We start from the raw sequence: 20,700 nt of genomic DNA, 5'->3' as shown, positions 1-20,700 counted from the left end.
CCAGGGTGTGAGCGCCATCTAGGAGCCACAGTGGTAACTGCAGGGGACACAGCCCAGCTCCTTTTTTTTTTTTTTTTTAAAGATTTATTCATTTTATTACAGCCAGATATACACAGAGGAGGAGAGACAGAGAGGAAGATCTTCCGTCCGATGATTCACTCCCCAAGTGAGCCGCAACAGGCCGATGCGCGCCGATCCAAAGCTGGGAACCTGGAACCTCTTCCGGGTCTCCCACGCGGGTGCAGGGTCCCAATGCATTGGGCCGTCCTCAACTGCTTTCCCAGGCCATAAACAGGGAGCTGGATGGGAAGTGGAGCTGCCGGGATTAGAACCGGCGCCCATATGGGATCCTGGGGCTTTCAAGGCGAGGACTTTAGCCGCTAGGCCACGGTGCCGGGCCCAGCCCAGCTCCTTGACATGACACCCCAGGACCTCAATGAAGCCACCAGTGCTGGGACGCCAGACTCCACCTCACCCTCCATGAGGATGGCAGGCAGTGTAGCAAATGCTACTCTCCTGAGGACACTGCTGGGACACCCACAACACTGCCACACGAAAATGTCTAACTATGGCGATCTTGCCTCCTGCTGGTGGACAGAACAGCAGGTAAAGAGTAAGATCCCTCGAAGCCTTCCCACCCCAGGAGGTGATAAGGACAGATCCACTCCTTAGACACAAGAGAACTCTGCAGTTCACCTCTGACGCCTCTTGGACACACTGGAGTTTCTGATGCAAAGGCCAACGAACTCAGCTTACCTCCCTCTCACATCCGTTCATCCAGCTCCTGGACTAGTTTCCACTCACACACCTGGGAACTCGCCTTGCACCTGTTGCCTTCCTGCTATTCACTCCTGTCTGCCTGGCACTCATGTTGTTCGGTCCAGGGGTGGTCATGTCAGGGCCAGGATGCCCTAATTCTCAAGAACACATCTTAGGTTGCCAGAAGACCCCCATTCCCCAGCGGCACTGCCCATCCTGCGGGCTCTCCGTGGAGAAGCCGTGCCTGTGCCCTGGGTGGTCCCACTCTTTCCAGGTTTGCCTGAGGCCCTGTCTCCCGAGGAAGCACACACAGGTCACCTGCTATGCACTTCTGCTCTGCTTCTGAGATCCTGTGCATGTCTGGCACTTTCATCAGCATCAAGATCCAGTACGGAAGCTGAGTGAGCAGCTGGGGATGGCAGGAGAAGTGACTCACACACCCATCTCACTTCTCCAAAGCTTGCTCCTGGCATTCCGCTTGCAGGAGCCTGGCAGCCTGTGTGTCCCCGAGAGGGACATGCATGGGCGGGGACTTGCTGTTTGCATGCTCAAAATTTCCCAGTTCCGATTGGATGGGGACAGGCACTCATCTATGTAAGATGAGGCTGAACCCACCAAAGGGGGACAGGGGGACAGTCCTATAGGCAGAGGCCTCCTGCACCTCCAGTCACACCGGTATCTCAGCCGTCCACGGCTGCCTAGGGAGATCGGACAAGAGGGTGGCAGTCGAGTTGGGAATGATGTGTTCAATTCACCTTCCCTAAAGAGAGACGCTTTGAATTAAAAAAAAGTGGGGGGGGGAAGAATGTTGCTTGCACCCCTCCTCATTAACTTTGTGTTTGGAAAGATTTGAAACCTAAAGTGAACCTGCAAGAAGAGCCCAACCAACATGAATACACGTCTCTCTACAAGGAGTTAGCCTCTTGATACACCTGCCCCCTGTCACAGCTTACCCTGCCACACCTACCCCTGCCACACCTGCCCTCTGCCACACCTGCCCTCTGCCACACCTGCCCCCTGTCACTCCTGCTCCCTGTCACTCCTGCCCCCTGTTACACATGCCTTCTGTCATAGCTCCCCCCACCACACCTGTTCCCCTGGAAACACCTGCCTCCTGCCACACCTGCCCCCTGCCACCCACCCCTGCACCCTGCCACATCTGCTTCCCTGGACAGACCTGCCCCTGCCACACCTGCAACCCTGACACGTAACACGCAACATGGATGCTGATGTCCCAAGAAGCAGTGTAACCCTCTGTGTCACACTCCCTATGCCATCTCTGTAAACACCCAAAGCTTCTGATAAACAATTGTATGTATTTGATGCATGGTGTGCTCTTCAGGGAACAAATACAATACCAACTGGTTAAACTAGAGTCCCTGAAGGCCGCCCTACCCATGAATTTATGACTGGCAAACACTCACTTGCTCAGTGTCCACCAGACAGGTGAGCCAGGCACTCCCTGCACCTTGCGGCTCCAGGGCTATTTCTGTCTTGCTGATTTGTCACCTCTGTTGTTGACCCCCCTGTAGCCTCCTCTCCCCTCCAGCCTGTGTAAGTCATGCATCTGTGTTCAGGTGGAGGTTTTGGAGTTTGCATGGATGAGGCGGGGGATGCTCAAGTGTGTGGCTGATTTCAGGTAACGTGACGTCTGCCAGTTCCATCCACGCTGCCCACAATGACACCATTCTCTCATGACTGAGTGATGCCCCATACGTGTTCTAGCTCTTCTCTCCCCGGCTGATGGACACCTGGCTTGGTGCCATGTCCTGGCTGCTGTGAACCGAGGACCACGGCAATCTTTTTCACATGTCAGTCTCATTCTTTTTTGGACAGGCACAACGAAAGCTGAAGCAGATGACTGGGGTTGTACTGAACTTGGAAGCTTCTGCAGTTACGACCAGTGAGCCAAAAGGACATTTCCCAAAAGAGGAAGCACAAAAAAAGGCCAACAGGCCCATGAGAAACCTTCTCAAGGCAGCAACTAGCAGAGAAAGGCAAATCAAAGCCTTGGGGCAGGGCGACAGCATCCCTTCCCTGGGGTTGGAATGGCTGCTGGGGACGGCCAAGACGACACCTGCTGGCAGACGGGAGAACTGCCACAGCCACTGCAGGACCCAGCACGGGGGGGTTCCTGAAAATCCAGAAGCAGAGTTGCACCCTGTCACTCTTCCTTTCAGAGACTTTGCAGTTGGCACTCAGCCCTGGGATGCCAGGGGCATCCTTCTTCCATTCTCTTCTGTACCAGCGGGCAGAGGCCTTCTTGGGCACTCTGATCCTTCCCTCGAGACTCCTCCCACAGCACACCCCCCATGGTGGCTCTTGCAAGGTCCTCGGGAGTGGTCTCATCACCTGCAGCTTATGTAAGAGCATTAGATTGCAGGAAATTTCGATGATCTAATCCTGGGGTCTTAGGAAGTGTGTTTGTATCATGCCTCGACAGGGAGGAGCCAGAAAAAGCTCAGTTTGAACTGACTGTGAATGCAGCTTTCCTTTACATTCCAATTCACACCACCCGGTAGCGTCACTGCAGTTGCAGTTCATGTTATCAAAGAGCTTCCTAGGCAGACCAGCTCTGGGTCTGGCATCCTTCCTGGCTTCTAGTCTAAACCAGGAGAGCATGTAATTTTACGACTGAACACTAGGTGTCACCATCATCCCAGTGCCGTGAAACCCTTTGGGCCCTCTGAAAGCATGATCAAGAAGTCTCAGGCGTACTTGATATTATAGTACAAAATGTGTAAACCAAATACTGAATCTCATGGGTACTTGATGAATCCTACAATCTGGAAACAAAGTGCAAAGGCCCATGGGCTCTGGTGCTGTTATGTAATCTGTAAATCAAGTACTAGGTTTCACAGGTAATTGATGTCATGATCTATGAATGAGGTACTGAGTCTTAGGGGTACTTGGCACCATTTTCTGTGATCTGTAAACCAAGCACTAAGTGTCACGCATACCTGATATCACGCCACACAATCTTTAAATGACTCTTGGGGACCTGACACCATCTTACATGATCTATAAAAGTACTAAGTCTCACGCACACTTGATGCTACAGACTTCCACTGGCAAAATATCAGAGGATCTGCTGCCTCCCTAAGGGGACCTGGGTTGGTCTGAGGGCGAAATAATGAAACTGCTGCAGGAATGCTGGCGCTGAGCTCTACATCACATGCCTCAAGCCTCACCACTTTCTCGAAGCGTTCAGGGAAGGCTGCTAGGGGCTCATGTGAGGCGTGATGAGTTCAAAGTTTCTTTAGTGCAAACACCGTCACTCCCTGAAGGGAGACAATGGACCTTAGGACTCTTCAGGTGCTGTCTGAAATCAGACGTTCCCCGGTGCCACAAACTCCTCACCTGACCGTGAGACTCGGCCCCAGAAACGACAGTCATGGCCACCACTGAGGGCCCTCTGCCTTGTCCCTTGCGGTGAGTGTGAGTTGGGGAGAAAATCACCCTTTTCTCCTGGCACCTGTAGGGATTCTATTAGGAAACCACGCCTCTCCCTTCACCCCCGACTCCCCCCCCCAGTAAAAGCAAAAGAAAACACTGGAAATGGCAAGGTAAAAGACAAGCAAGTGGGGGGAAATGGCTGATTTCATTTCTCTTCATCAGGAGACAGGCTGACAAACTTTGATGGAAAAGGAAATAAAACAGGTGACAGTGGGCTTCCATAAGGGGCGGCAACTGTTATACTTCTCCCTGTCAAATCCAGTTTTTTTCCCAGAAGGAAACAGCTGATAACAAGCTTCCTTCTGAGTCTGTGAATAAATCCTCATGATTGGTACAATTTCAACGCCTCCCACGCTCTGATAAGATCTTGACCTAGCCAGCCACAGGGCTGCCAGTTCGAATAACACCTCATGAGGGCAACCCCGAAAAGCCACAGACTTGGTATCAGCCACCAACAACATGGATACCAAGCGTGGGAGGCCTTGAGCACAGGAGACACTGCCCTGGGACAGCCATCCAGGCATGCAGCCAGCACTCGCTTCCATGCTGGGGTTACTCCTGCTGGAGCACATGGTCCCGTCTGTGCCCGTGAATGGACAGCAGGGCAGAGGGCCCACGACAACCAGAAAACCCACAGGAGAAAAGGTGAAATCAAATCCAAGCCTTGTTGGGGAGCAGCAGGTGAAGCCATAGTAGCTGGCTTTTCTGCTTCGGATGGATGCAGCTTCCTGGGGGAGGAGGCACTCGCCACCCACGTGGGAGACGCAGGTGCAGCTCCAGACTCCTGGACGCACTGGCTGCCGTAACCATCAGGGGAGCTGGAACAGCGGGTCGCAGGCCTCACTTGTCTTTCTCCTCACTTTCCCTTGCTCTTACTCTGCCTTTCAATTAAATAAAATGAATCTTAAAAAAAAAAAAGTCCATGCCTTACCAAATACAGTAGGACACAGTCTAAGTGGAGGAGACTGTAAACTGTAGAAACCACACAGGATGGAAAGGCCAAACATACAACTGCAGAATGGAACCAGGGAAAACCGCTAAAGCTGACCATGCAAACAATTTTAAACTTCAGCAAAAAATAAATAAAATCCCTATCAACAAAGACACAAATCTCAACTTTTCCTGACCCTCCCCCCAAATAAAGCAAGCAAGCAAGCAAGCAAGCAAACAAAACCTTGCACTTATATCCCAAATAATCGCTTGAAGGCATGGCCAACTCCTGTATGTGAAGGAAAAGTACCAACCACATTATGGAAGAAATGTGTAGACGCCAAGATGACCACGATTAAGGGGTCAGGTGAGTCCCTCAGACAGGGAGGAGGGCTGGTAAGGAACAGAATGCCAGGAAGCCTGAGAAACCAGGAAATACCTCCTCAAATTTTGCACCTGACCCTACTCTGGGCCGCCAAGCTTCTCACTCTAAGTAAGAGAAACACGAGGGGAAACCACAGCACATACCTCAGGACCCACCCTGGGTCACTGCTAAAGGGAAAGTGAGCCAGAGGGCAACACACACCAGAGCACCCAGCATTCCAGCCAGGTATGCCAGCCTGTCTTCACCACAGCACTGCTGGCTGTGGGTTGAGCCTGGGTGCAGCCTGTAGGCGTATCCCTTTCAGGGAATGGCAGCCACTTCTCATAGCATCGCACCACTAATTCTCAGTGCCCTGAAACTCCAGAGTTCTATAGAGATCCCAGGAGGAAGCGTTCCATAGCATGGGAAGAGAGAGAAGCAGCAGCCAAAAAATCTGTGTTCAGGACTTGCCATCAACATGTCCAAAGGAAGTGGGATACTGGGAGAAGAATGAGCCGGTAAGCACACGGAGACATCCGGCCTCAGAAAGATCCTGTCTAGTAGCGTGAATTTCCTGGTGCGTATGGGATAGGGCGAGCCATTGCACACCCATGCCCACTGCAGTGCGTGTGGCTTCCAGCCTCCATCCGGAGCTTTCCTACCCACGACGTGTGTGGTCTCATTATTTGCAAAGCTGACTTTTGCTTGCAGTTTCAATGCTAATCACAGATTGCGTGTTAGGGTAATAAGTGGTCCTTCTCTGAGACGTGTAGTTCTACCTGGGTCAAAGTGGTCCACATCAATAATGACGACCATAATAATAATACTAAGATCTGCTTCTCACCATCACGATTGGCCACGGGCAGCATGGGTTGACTCAGAGCAGGTGCTGCGTGCCCTCATGCACTGCTGGCCTCTGCAGAGGGGTCTCTGTCCCAGGCAGCACAGCCGTGTGCCTCTGTGACTCCTGCACTCCCACACCTGTTCGCCTGCTGCTGCCTGCCTAGCTGGATGGAGCAGCAGCGCTGGGCCCAATGAGGGTAGGTGTGGCGTACTGTCTGGCTGAGGGGACCTTTCTCAGGTACCAGGGACAGTCCTCCCTGTAAATACACACAGAGCGCTCTCAGGCTCTCCCTAGTGGATGGAATCCACCTGTTCAGAAAGTTGGAAGGGGCCCCAGGAGGCTCAGAACGCCCTGCTGCAACCTTACCTGAGCTCCCACTCTTGTTTATCTGCCTTCACCCAGAGTGCCTGCCGGAGTACAAGCAGAGGTGGACCGACAGTGTCAAGAATGACTTAGTAACAACTTCCACAGGCAGAGCTGGCATGTGTGCTATGTGTGGCACTGTCACCAGAACATTCCTGGGTAGAAAGGGTCACACTTTCACTTACAGTATTGCAGTCAGCAGAGAACAGGATACACTTAGCGCTGATTCCTAGGCCCAGGGCACTAGTGAGCTCTGGCCTTCGAGTGCCCAGGAGGGCTCAACCCTGGGCTAAGTGATGATGAGTCCAGAGCACCGGCAAGTTCCGGCTCTGACTGCCCAGGAGGGCTCCGAGTGCCCAGGAGGGCTCCATCCCAGGCTAGGGGCTGAGTCCAGAGCACAACAAGGTCCGGCTCTGAGTGCCCAGGAGGGCTCAACCCTGGGCTAGGGGATGATGAGTCCAGAGCACCGGCGAGTTCCGGCTCTGAGTGCCCAGGAGGGCTCTGAGTGCCCAGGAGGGCTCCATCCCAGGCTAGGAGCTGAGTCCAGAACACGGCAAGGTCCGGCTCTGAGTGCCCAGGAAGGTCCCACCCCAGGCCAGGGGCTGGGTCTAGAGCACCGGCGAGTTCTGCCTCCGAGTGCCCAGGAGAGCTCCACCCCAGGCTAGGGGTTGAGTCCAGAGCACAGCAAGGTCTGGCTCTGAGTGCCCAGGAGAGCTCCACCCCAGTGGGGCTGAGTCCAGAGCACAGGCGAGTTCCAGCTCTGAGTGCCTAGGAGGGCTCCACCCTGGGCTAGGGGCTGGGCTGTAGGTGAGTATGCCTCCCCCAGACTCTCCATAGAGATCTTCTGCTCCTCTCTCCACCTCCCCCGTTCCTGCTGTCACTACACACCACTGTAGAACCCTGTTAACAACAACACTCATCAGAATTCATAATCCTTCTACTTTATCAACTGATTGCTTAATGATTTTTTTCTTCCAGATTTTGAGGTCAAGGTGGGTAGGACCAAAGTCATGTTTTCCGATGCTCTTACTTATCCCCACCACTTAGTCCTGGGAGTGACAATGAGCACCTGTGTCCACTGTCCAATCAACTACTCTATGTGGTATTTAGGTAGCTAATGAACAATTCTCTGAGACCATATTAACAGGAGCAGGTTTGGCACAGTCATTAAGATGCCACTTGGGAATGCCTGGGCTTAAGTATCACTTCTGCTCTGATTGTCCAGCCATTCATGTCCATGATGGCATCTGTCGGCTCATTTCGACCTGTGCCCACAAAGGATGCCAGCAGTGGGGAGAGGCGGGGAGGAGAGAAGGGCAAACAGACCCAGTCTAGATGCTTCGGCAGCTTGGCCACCAGAATGCAGAGCTTGGGAGAGTTACCATGGAAAGCATTTCCAGAACAATCGGCTAGGGGTGGTGGTCACGGAGATCGACGGAGATCGTCGGAGAGCCACAAGAGCTCAGACTGGCAGCAGATGACAAGCCCTTCAGCTTTTCCCAAGCTGAACTGTACAACCACCTGTCACAAGACTACGGTTTTCTCACTGCCATTTTTCTTCCGGTTTTCTTCAGTCACAACAGCACTCAGAGCAAAGTTCACAGAAAAACCATTTCCCTCACCACCACGCACTTGCAGGCCTTGGTTGCAGGGGGCACTGGGTTTCTCGAGCTGTTTGTTTGCACTCAGCTGCCCAGCTGTAGCCCCAAACCAGAGAGCCTCACGCTGTATTCGGGACCAAGCTCACCCCCTGAAATGTACCCTCAGGAGTCACTGAGAGCCTGGATTCACGCCCCACATCACAACTACAGACACAGGGAGGACACAGTGGTGACACAGCCCAACAGGCCCTGCTGGCCAGGGGAATGACCCTGCCTGGCCAGAAGGACACGAGGAAGGACCTACACTTCACTTCCCAGGGACTGGGAGCCTCACACACAGACACTCTGACAGGCCAGTCCCGTTTTGTGTCTGGGGGAAGACTGAAATCTCACAAAGAGGAGATTGGGCAAATAAAGCTCGGAACAGTGGGAGCACAGGGATTTCCTGCACTACGCTGCGCAGTGCTCAGATGGATGGCTCGGCCTAGGAACCACCATGCATGCAGGACCCTCCATTGTGCTCAAGGTGCAGACAGCATCCTCGCGACAGTGCTGTGCAACATGGGGACTGACAACCCTGCCTGCCACATGTGAAGCCACAGCAGAACACCACCTCCTTGGGCAGGCAATGGGAGGTCTCCAGGCACTTGTTCAAGAAGCCCTTCTTCCACGCAAACACTCTTTCTTCCTTTCAGAGAGAGGTGGGATGGGGGGGTGGGGAGTGGGATTCTGGTTCTACCAACATCATCAAGGCTGGAAACCTCCTATTTCTGAAGGGTTAGTCCCTGGGAAAGCTGATTTCTGGTTCTTGGTCCCTGTGACCCTGTTGGTTCAATGGCCTGCTTTTTCATTCAAAGCCAAATCTCATCTGTTTTCTGTTGGTGGGTTTGAAGCAAGCAACTTTCAAAAAGTACAAACTGGTGGGCTATAGGGCAGTGAGCCACTTATCTAACAAGCACACCAGGGCTCTCCTCCCTGAGGAATGCTCTGCCTACCTGACCTGCCAGGTGTCACGTTGACTGTCAGGCCTGGAGTTCACACAGCTCCCAGCCAAGCAAGCAAGCAAGGCAGAAATCACAAAAGCAGAAAACACCTAGTTTTTCAAAATCAGACAACGCAAATCACGGCAACATGACATGGTGTGTGACAACAGAACGGAGGCCATGTTGTCAGCTAGCTCAGATGCCATCTGCCCCCATGTAGGAGGCAAGAAGCAGCAGGGCCTCTGTGGACACTGGCCACACTCTCCCTCTGGAGGTTGGAGACTGGGGCTGGGCTGAGGAAGGCAGAAGATGTGGGATCCAGATGCCCTCCCAGGCAGAGACAAGCAATCCTTGGTTTGAGGCCCCCTCTGGGTGAATCCGGAGCTCCTATAAAGACCATGAGTCACCCAGCTCAAGGGGACGGGAGACAGACCCCACTCTCTCTGGCCCCCAGCCCCAAGGAGCCAGTTCCTGGAGCCTTTGTACCCTGCTCGTCCCTCCCAATTTCCAAGTCTGGAGCACAGAGGAGCTATAACAACTGAACAAACATAGGCTCTCCTAGGAGTGGGCAGACTAGCCAGGCCTGCCATGGATGGGCCTGGGGGCCTTTGCTGGTCTTGCGGTAGGGAGAGCCAGCTCCTCCCTAGCTCTCCGTATGGGGGCTTCTAGCACATTCTTTAGTGTCTGTGGCAGGTTGGCATCCCTGTCTCTGTGTGGCTGGGAAAGGCCTCCTGAGTTCACAGGCAGACACATTCCATGGAGCAGCAGCTTTGTCTGCCACAAGCTGGCTGGCAAAGACAGCAGCTGACATCTTGTGGGAGGGTGGCACTTGACCCTTAGAAGACTGCCAAGTAAACAGAACCTCATCGTGGAAACCCAACTGATCCTACAGAGAGGATAGAGGGGCTGGACCATCCAATAACTGCAATGGAAATTCTGATGACCAGGAAGTATGTGACAAAGCCCGGTCCCCTGGTCCCGGTGACATCCGAGCTGTGCCGAGCCCTTGCATCCTGAAAGTGCTAACCTCAGCCTCTCGGCAGCCGTCACCTACAAACTGCATTGCCTCATGGTGTGAATGCTGTTTGGCAGCTGCAGGAACCAGGACCTGAGTCCTCAAACACGGCCATTTTCCTTTGACATCATCAGCTCAGACGCTCTGTGAAACAATGCGCTGCCCTGGGAAGGAGCCCATAGCTCATTTTTCCTGTGTGGCTCCTGCCCTATATTTGCATTCCAGGTCCTTTGGTCATGCTCTTTTGATGGCAGTGCCACTTACAATGTGGATGCAGGGACCGTTAGTATTATATCAGATTCGCTGATTGTCAGGCCCTCCCAGACATGAGTCAGTACTCGTGGGAAAAACACTGGGACTCTCAAATGCAGACTGAACATGCACACACACGAACAAACATCCAGCTCCAATGCAAAGCTATCTTTGCACAACGAACTCACATGGCAGGGTATGCCCAGGCAGAAGAAGCACCAATGGGCGCCACATGCTCCCCAAGGACCCTGTCCTGTCTGGGTGTGGAGAGGAGCTCGAGTCTCCAGCAATACCCTCCCACTTTTGCAGGTACACAGGGATTGTCAGTAACCTCTGCAGAGTCCCACAGCAGAATGCACAGGTTTTGAACCCAGGTAGCCCAGCTTCAGGGGCGTGGTTTTCCACCGTCAGCCTTTCTCAGCTGCCTGCAGGACACATCTGCATTGCAGAAATAAGTCCACTGGCTCAACTCCTACAGGACAGGCTGGTTGGCCATAAGGGTCATCATTTTAGGTGCATCAAGTGTTAAGAGCAGAGACCACTGGAGCTGGAGAGCTCATCTAATGGTGCCATCTGCCCAAGAGAATGCATGAAAGCTGGCGATCTCTCCAGGAATAAAAGTCTAGAAGCCAAACATGGCTCATCCCCTAGGGGTCCTCCCAGTGATACATCCAATATTGCTGGGGATCTTCTCCCCCCCGCTTATACCTCAGACGCCAAACAATGGCTGCCTCCTTTGCTAACTGTCCCTGGAAATCTGACAATGTCCATGTAGCTCTGGTAAGTTCTCTTGTGTCCTACAAGGGACCTCCTCCTTTACAAAGGGAAGGGTTGGTGGTCATGCTCCCAGGTGCCAAGCCACTGTCAGGAATCACAGCCAACAAGCATCGCAGCTCAAGAGCAGCTGCCCTGTGGACTCTTGGCACTCTCACTGCATGACACACAGCAAATAGGCAGGCGTCCCAACTGCGGCGCATGAGGCTGTGGTGTTTGTGCCATTGCATCCGAGACGCCTGCTTGTCACCGATTGGTACCTTTTGCCCAGGTGTTTCTTCCTCGGGGGCTTTAGGGAGGTCCTGGCATAGACCGTGGAGGCTAAAGTCACACAAGACTCCTGCTGTTTGAAGCACAGCCTTGGCTACAAAAGGCACCGGATTATGAACCACCCTTGACTAAGATGCACTGCACCCCGCAAAGACAATGATGCGAATGTCAAGGCCCTCTCCGTTAGTCCTCACCTCCCAGGAAAGGATGGACTCCCAGGACAATCGGGAGAGATGCCTGCATCCCTTGTGAAGTTGACACAGACCACCCAATAGCTTCAGGGCCAGAGAGGATGTGGCCCAACCCAAAGGACAGTCAGGACAAGACTGCCACGCCTTGTCCCTCTCACAGAGTCCCTGATTCAGGGATCCCAGTGTGGGCTGGGAAGAGGAAGAACCCTCCTCCCTGGTAGAGAGCCGAGCAAGTACTACCAATCAGACTTCAAGTTTCCACCAATGATAGCAGAGCCGGTGTTGCAGATTCCCCAAGGTTCACCTGGGTTGAGCCCAGGGTGCCTACCTTACACTGCCCGGACACACAGATGGCTGTGCCGTTCTGGTCACAGGGTGTGCCGTCAATGACCTTCTCAGCTTGCCGGACATAGAAGCGGTAGCCCATGGCCTGGCAGTTCAGTTCACACTTGCGGTCGCCCTTCACTGCCGGAAAAAGAAACAACGGTGAGATCAGAGTGATACCCCTTGATGGCAGAGTCTACCAGTGTCTAGTCTTGGCCTGTTACTCACATTAAGCCAACGTTAACCACTCTGGCCAATGTGTATGATTTGGTGAAGTTTAATACATCTACCAGTTTGCACCTTGCACAAGGACAATCTCTGATCATTCCCATGACCTCAGAGAGAAACCTGGGACAGTGAGCAGTTGTTTAAGTCCTCTAGCAGCTCCCTCTCGCCTGTGTTCTGCCTTCCTGGCTTGGCCCAATCTGGGCATCCAATGACCAAACACCTTTCTAAACTGCTGAGGAGTTCCTGGCTGCCTCCATGTGTGAGAGCGCTGGGAGGCGCTGTGTCACCACCTGCTGGTGCACACCAAGGGTGTGACAGATAAAGAGCTTCATGAAAGGACCCAGGAGGCTGCTTACCTTTTTTGTTGTTTTAAGCCTGATTTATTTGAAAGGCAAGGTTATAGACACAGAGAAAGACAGTGACAGAGAGATCTGGTGGCCTATTCCCCAAATGCCTGGGCTGGGCTGAGGCCAGGAACCTGCAACTCCGTCCAGATCTCCCACTTGGATAGCAGAAGCCAAGCACTTCACTGTTCAGAAGTGCAGCAGCCTTCACACAAACTGGTGCTCATACGGCATGCCAGCATCCTTGATAGCCAAAACAGTGGCCCCAATCTGTGATTTTTTTTTAAAACAAAAGAATCTATGCTTCTCTAACACTGATGCGTTCGTTTAAATGACTGCTGTTTCCTAAAACAACTCGACAGTAAGTAGTTCTCCCACAACCTTAAGTGCAACTTCTAAGTGTTCAGCAAGAGACAACATACCTTTCAAGAGCCTCGCCTATCTTTACGGTCTCTCTTTCCACCTTTCATGCTCAACCCCCACAAGCACTTCTCTGTGCAACCCCCGGGGGGCTGTTCCATCTGTCTTCATCTCACTTGGGCAGCCCTTGGTTCCATTTTGTTTTCATGCCTAGGTCGCCTCTCCTGGGTCCTGATCCCACCACCACAGCCATCAGGGGCAGCATGCCTCCTGCTGCCACGTTTACAGCTGGGCTCCCTTGTACTGCATGCCTCTTCACTCACCTGTGAGTCCCCAGCAGCCTGCACAGAACTCAGCCCATGCCAGCTGCTCAGTGAGAACCCAAAAAGGCACAAAGGAAGTGACTGATGTGAGTATCGGCCTCTTTGGGGCTTTTTCTTTCCCTCCTCCTCTGCTGGGTACATACCCCTACTTCTGTCTTTCTCTGTATTTTTATCATTTCAGGCAGAACTGGCACATGGCAGGTGACCAGTCAATACCACATTCATGATGAGCATTCTTGCAATGCAACTGTTTCCAAAACAAGAATGAGAAACATTTTCAAGCAAGATGCGCTTCTGCATCTCAAAAAGAAAGATGAGCCAAGTACACAATGATTCTCTTTTTTTAACTGATCTTTGCATATTCCAGGGCAGTGCCTCTCTCTAAGCCACTGGATTATGTCACACCGATCTTTTTCTTATACCACACAATACATCCTACTTTCCCTGATATGGCTGCCTGTCTACCGTGGCAATGTGGTTCCTAAGCCACTTCAAACAGCTAACAGGAACAAACCTGCAAGTCCAGGGACTACTGACCGCCCCCTCTGTGCTCTGGGCTCTGTGTCAGAACCCATCTTGGCTGCCCAGCAAGTCAGAAGAGGGTAACTATCAGACCTCAGAACAGAGACCCCCTTTGGTGTTTATCTTAAAGCAAATTGGCTTCTAGGTTTCAGAGTCCCAATAGGCAAGAAGTGATATGTGCAGGAACACCCGTCTCCAGCTCACATCTCTGATTTCAGCTGTCAGGGCCCTGGTCCCTCTTTTCCTGGCTCTCTGAAGTCACTTCTAGGCAACAGACAGGTAATAAAGGTATCTGTGGGTGGTGCCTTCCAGGACTAAAATGAGGCCTTGAGTGTCACTTCATTGTCCTCTGCCTAACACCTCTAGCCTCAGGGAAGCTGTGTTTTGTAGTCACTTTTATTCCTTAACTTTCACTGCCATAGCACAGGATACCCTGACAAACCACACGGGGGAGGGCTGGATGCCAGGCTGCCTTGGAAACAGCCCACAGAGTGGTCTTCTCCGGGATCCTTCCCCTGAAGACCAAAGGGCAGCTGCTGGTCTGATCTGCCTTCCACCTCAGTGGCCTGGTCCGTCCTCCCTCCCCACCACCGCCAAAGGGCAGGTGACATCACTGCACAGAACCACAGAGAATCTAGTGTCTCCAGAAATCCCCAGCCTAGGACACCTGCCCCACCTGTTGTGGGGAGAGGGGTCTGCACTCCAAGCCTGGTTTTCCAGGTCTCAGGTGGCAAGGCTTCAGGAAGCTTCTTTTAACATTTGCCTGGCTCTTCCCTCCATCCCTCTTGAATAGAATGCCAGCTGGTACACAAGGAACCTCTTGTTAAAAGCTTCTCTTATGCTTTTCTCCAGAGGAAGGGTGAAGCAAGAGGGTGGCCAGAGGCTGGGCTGTTGGTGTTTGAAGGACTTGGGGAGCAGGGCAAGAATGTGGGGGGCTGTAGGTACAGGGAACCTGAGAAAGGGGCACCGGGAGGAATGTGAGGGAGGCAGGACAGTGGGGGGAAAGGCCTGTGGTCCTCTCCAGGTGACAGGGAGGCCTGCAGCCTTCTCCCAGAACTGCTGGAAGCACAATTCTCCTGAACCAGAGAAGCACCAGCTGGGGTCCTGAGGTAGAGGTGGGGCTGCTGTTTCCAAGAGAGGGAGGCACCCGCAGCAGGCTTGAAGGTCATGAAAGCAGTGGAGTGCCTGGGGTTCCAGCTTCCTGCTGGCATGCACCCCTGAAGGCTGGGGATGGCATCAGGACATGGGGGACCCTGAGGGAGTTCTGTCAGCCATTTGTGAGAGTGAACTGGAGGACAGAAGATCTCTTTCTCTGCCTTTCAAATACACCAATTTTAAAATACTGGAAAAACAGCAAACTAAACCCAAAGTCAACAGAAAAAAAAAAAAGGAAACTAGAACGGAAATAAGTAGAAAATATGGTAGGAAAATTACCAAGAAAACCAATGAAACCAAAAGATTATTTGAAAGCAACCTAAAATGGATGGACTTCTTTAGGAGTGAAGACCTTTTTTCCTTCCTGCCAAGGATCATTTGGATATTTATAGCATCATTTGCAGGCCACACAAAATTATCAACTGGAAAACTGGCCATAGATTTACTAACTTTCTTGAGTCCTGTCTGTGCTTTCCCTGGCAGGACCGGACCAAAGAATTTCCAGACCTTTCATGCCGACCATATGTTCCTCAGCCCACTAGACTGACTACTCACGAGTAAAAGAAAAAAAAAAACTTCAAATTACGGAAATTCAGGAAGGAAGAGGGGACATTACACGGAGAAAGACTTGTAGCCAGAAGAAAGAGGCCTGAAAAAACAAAAGGGCAGGGTTACAGACATGACGATTGCAGAGAGAAAACAAAAATACTAGATGCAGAGAAACAAACCTGTGTGATGTTGATAGGAATAGAAAAAGAGATATATTCTTTGGAAAATACTGTAAATACAGAATTATCATATGACCCTGTGATCCTACTTCTTGGTCTATCCCCACAAGAAACTAGGGCATACGTCTCCAGAGAATTTGTGCATTCATGTTGGTGTTAGTTTTATTCATGATACCTAGGGAACACCCTTGGCTTGAGGCATAAACAACCATGATCTACCCAAATACAAGAATACTGCTTGTCCATGGAGAGAATCAAGTACTGATGCCTGCTGTGACTAAGGTGCATGGTGCAAATGTCACACTCAGTGAAGAAATCCAGCCATAGAGGCCACATGTCATGTAACCCCATTTATATGTACTTGTCGAAGAGAGACAGCTACAGAGACAGAAGCAGAAGTAAGGGTCTGCAGAAAGAAGCCAGGGTGCTAAGACCACTCAGGCGCATTGCTTCCCCCCAACCCCTAAGGGAGATAAAAACGCTCTGAAATCTCAAGAGTGGCATTAACCACAGAGCTCTGAATACACTAAAAACAATGGAGTGATAACTCATATGATGCTTATGGTGTTGTTTTGCTCTGTTTATTCAAAAACGATGTTACTAAAGGGATCCCTTTTCCCCTGCATTGGGGAAGGACAGGGCAGCTCAGAAGGTTCTAGAAGCAACTTCCTCAGGAAGATGAAATAGAGTATTCAATGTATTTTATAATGCTCAAATTGTTAAGATATTAAGGTTTAAGCAGATGCAGAAGAGCTCAGGTTCACAGGCAGGAATGCAAAATCAGATAGGTTTCTGCTAACAGAGACGGGGAAGACTATAGGACGGGGGAAATGGTCACGGTATAGGGAGTGGATGCAGCTGTTGTGTCACACCCAAGAGACCCACCATCCCCACCTCTATCTCCTAACCTAACCCTAACCCTTGCCTCCAACAGCTGGAATCAACTCACAGCTGCATCTTTCTGTAACTCTCTCTTGGCCCAAGTTGAAGTCCCATTGAATGGCAATTCTGTGGGGGCACAAAGCCATGCCTTCTAACCTGTAGGCACCTCTGACAAAGTGTTCTCCCAGCCCAGGGCTTCCTGCGGGACCAGCTGAGGGTACAGCGTGACAATCATGGCCTCAAGGGACTTGGTACCCAAATTCATACCTCCGAGACCAGGCCTAATGCAGGGCACTGCGCACAGTGCCAATTCTTCTGAACTGTGGCTCCTGACCCAACCCAAAAGGGTTGTGGGCTGGGCTGGCCACATGTGGGCAGGCTGGGGAATAGAATGTCAAGGAGAGGAAAGAGTCTTCACCTTCAACACGAAACTCAAAAACAGAAAAATCCAGAAAGCACAGCATGAACCTACTTCAGAAAGCGTTTAGGAAAATAGAACTACAGGGTAAGTTTACTTTGGTGGAAAAATATTTTCAACTCCAAGCACAGATTTTTCATGACCCACATTTCCCGTGAACTTCTTTGCAGTACTTACATATAAGCATTGATTAGAGACAAGAAGGCAGTAATGATCAAAACAGGTGAACTACAAACACAATTTCAGGTGTTTGCTGTTTGTTCGTTTGTTTTTGCACCAACTTAACTGTTACTCTGTTTGCCATTAACTTTTAAATCCCCTTGTAATTGTTGGATGGAAAATAAATGAGCAATGGGCACACTTTGTAGAACTAACACCATTAAATACAGGCAAATAAATAATAAAAATTTGTTTAATAAAGTAAGCCTAGGGGACATCCCTGTGGCATAGCCAGTTAAGCTGCCACCTATTGCACTGATATCCCATATGGGCACTGAGTTGAGTCCTAGCAGCTCCATTTCTGATCCACCTCTCTGCTAAGACATTTGGAAAGGCAACAGAAGATGGCCTAGGTTGTTGGGCCCCTACATCCACATGGGAGACATGGAAGCAGCTCTAGGCTCCGGGCTTCAATCTAGCCCATCCCTGGCTGCTGCAGCCATTTGGGGAGTGGACTAACAGATGGAAGATATCTGCCTCTCTTTCTCTCTGCAAGATTCTGCTTTTCAAATAAATAAAAACTTTTAATTCGATTTAAGTTCAACATTGCTTACAGAGTTGACAGGGATGAATACCCATGTGGGACTCTGATTAGGGTGGGAAATGATCGAGGTGTGGAGGAAGGTGGGTGGAAAAAATGTTCAATTTCTTTCCTCCTGTGTCCCCAGGGAGGAAAAGGGAGAGATCCACCCTTGTTGTCAAACTCCATCAGCACCAGGGACAGGGGGACAGTGATTTGATGACACCTTAGAGACCCTGATGTGGAGAAGAGTGTTCTGAGGGTGTTGCTGCTTGAGTGGTTTGGATGGTTCTGAGATAACGTTAGCTTCATTGCACCAGGGTTGAGAACATCTTTCCAAGGCCTATTGGCTGACCAAGTCCACCTCAGTATGCATCTACAGGCCCCAGAACATGCTGACCAGGAGAGTGGTCCAACCTTTCCTGCTTTCTATTCTCTGGCTCAGCATCCTCCATTGGCTGTCAGGTTCTCTGTGTGCTATTAGCCACGTTAACCACTGCACAGGCTTCAACAACTGAGGAGGCCCAGTCCCAACAAACATACTTTAAGGTTGGACCACATATACTGTAATTTTCCCTGTGGTCCAACCATCTAGTTGGGGAGTCCCTCAATAAACCCCGCCTGTGGTGACCTCAGGCATCTTCTATGCACCTGCTAATGCAAGGTCAGGTTCAGTTTGTCACCTGCACTGATCAACAAACAAATCAGTTTGCAGTTGCCTAGTCAGTTTGCCCTGAGTCCTATCTCTCAGACCAACCCAGTTTACACATGCTGATGAACACTGCAGCCTGCTCTGGCTTGGTTTGCCTCTTGTGCTCACCAGCAGGAGCTACAGCCTAGCGGGTGAACTTCCCAAGTTTTCCTACCAGGTCCACTCCCAGCCCAAGATTTCACATGTACCAGTGGGTGCTACAGCCCCATCCTGACATGGCTGGCCCCCAGTCCTGACACTTACTGTTGGGTATTATAGCCAAGCCTGACTGCCGTGCACCTATTATGGTTCTTGTTGGTGGGTGCCACAGCCTAACCCAGCTTGCCCACCACTCCCCTCCCCAACCTGGCCCTCATATAAAAACAGACACTATGGCCTAGTCTAACTTGTCTCACATCTATTCTGGCTCTCAGGAACACCAGTAGGTGCTGGCACCCAGCCCAGTCTGTCCCATACTCAAACCCAGCCCTCACACATGCCAAAGTTGGGTGCTACAGCCTTGCCCAGCCTGGTCCACCTGTACCTCCTGCTCTCGTGCTCATCAGCAGGAGAGTCCCCAGAGTTCCCCTACCAGGCCGGTTCGCGGTTCTAGGTCTTGCACATGCTACCAGGTGCTTCAGTCCAACCTGGCATAGCCCACCTGCAGTCTCAGCACCCACTGGCAGGTGCTGCAGCTTAGCCCAGCCAGGTGCTGCCCACACCCTGTCCTGACTCTCATGCATACCAGCTGGTGCTGCAGCCTGGCCCTGCTTGGCCTAAGGAAAAGCAAAATTCAGCATTCAGGTTCTTAACAAATCCTCTCTTGACTTCTGCCTCTATTTAAAATGCATACAAAAACTTCAAATCCCTTGACTTTTTTTTTTATTAATTATTTTGCATTATGTGACAGTTTCATAGGCTCTGGGAATCTTCCCACACCTCCCCCTCTCCCTCCCCTCCCCCCTGGTGGGTTCCTCCACCTTGATGCAGTATTACAGTTCAAATTCAATCAAGATTCTTTCCTTGCAAACATATACCAAGCATAGAGTCCAGCTACTTATTGTCCAGATGGGTTGAACAGTTTCTTGGGGAGACCATTTCTGGTCCAAAGTTAGAGCTGGTAGAATATCATCCCAGTCAATTAAGAGTCCCAATATAACATCAACAGCAATTTGCAATATTATGGAATTGACATGGTTTTGAGTAACCAGTATGTTAAAAAAAAAAAAAAAAAGCAAGTCCTAACCACAACCTCTGATTAGCTCATTGACATTTCAATTTTAGTTTATATACAGGACCGGCTGCTATATACCTTAAAATGGCTATAAGGTACCATTCAGCTGTCTCGTGTCTATTTCATTTTAGTATTTAGTCATTTGTTGTGTTGAAGTATAATTTTGCTGATCTTGGCAGATTTTAGGATAATCTAGACTGGCTTGTAACTCTAACAAGATATTTGTCGACATTTAAGGTGCAGAACATTTTTTTGGGGGGGGGGTGCAGGAAAATCCTCAACACCATGGTGAGGAGTAACTAGTCTCTGTGTCCCACCCAGCGAGGCATGAGCCAATCCATGCCAGCTCTTTCCTGTCAGATTTCAAGCTCTACTTTCTGTTGTTTGTCTATTTATTTTAGTTTTTTTTTAGTTTGTATGCAAATCCCTTGACTTTTCAGGAAGCTTGTGTAAATGGGAGAAAAAAAAAATGTCTTCTGTGACAGGAAAAATGGGTCAAAATTGAGGGACTGCAATTCAGGAAGTTTTCCTGCCGTTCATATTCGAGCCCACCCTGAAGGAGCAAGAGAGACCTGTGGGTGGGAGCAGGAATGAGATAGCAAGGAGCAAAGCAAGGAGGCTGCACACCTGGGTAAGGAAGGAAGAAGCAGGGACCGTGTATATATGGAGACTGTTTGGAGAACATGTGATGTCTGTGCTTAGTCTCAGAGGAGCTCACGCTGCACGTTCCACCTCACGTCTGTGCTCACACTGCACAGCTCCACCTCACGTCTGTGTTCACACTGCACAGCTCCACCTTATGTCTATGTTCACACCGCACAGCTCCACCTCACGTCACCTCCACCTCACGTCACCTCCACCTCACGTCACCTCCACTTCACGTCACCTCCACCTCACATCTGTGTTCACACTACACAGCTCCACCTCACATCACCTCCACCTTGTGTCTG

General features: G+C 51.0%; 1 protein-coding gene across 1 annotated transcript in view; it reads right to left on the bottom strand.

Annotated features, from left to right (window-relative positions):
• Nucleotides 1–20,700, bottom strand: part of THSD4 (thrombospondin type 1 domain containing 4) — a 369,969-nt gene that overhangs the window by 184,072 nt on the left and 165,197 nt on the right. Inside the window, exon 7 of the mRNA XM_058665429.1 lies at nucleotides 12,131–12,267. Coding sequence (XP_058521412.1) covers nucleotides 12,131–12,267 — 137 coding nt within the window. The remainder of the gene's footprint in view (nucleotides 1–12,130; nucleotides 12,268–20,700) is intronic.

Source organism: Ochotona princeps, chromosome 6, assembly GCF_030435755.1.
Source record: "Ochotona princeps isolate mOchPri1 chromosome 6, mOchPri1.hap1, whole genome shotgun sequence".
NCBI lineage: Eukaryota > Metazoa > Chordata > Mammalia > Lagomorpha > Ochotonidae > Ochotona > Ochotona princeps.
This window is presented reverse-complemented; position numbering and strand designations above follow the sequence as displayed.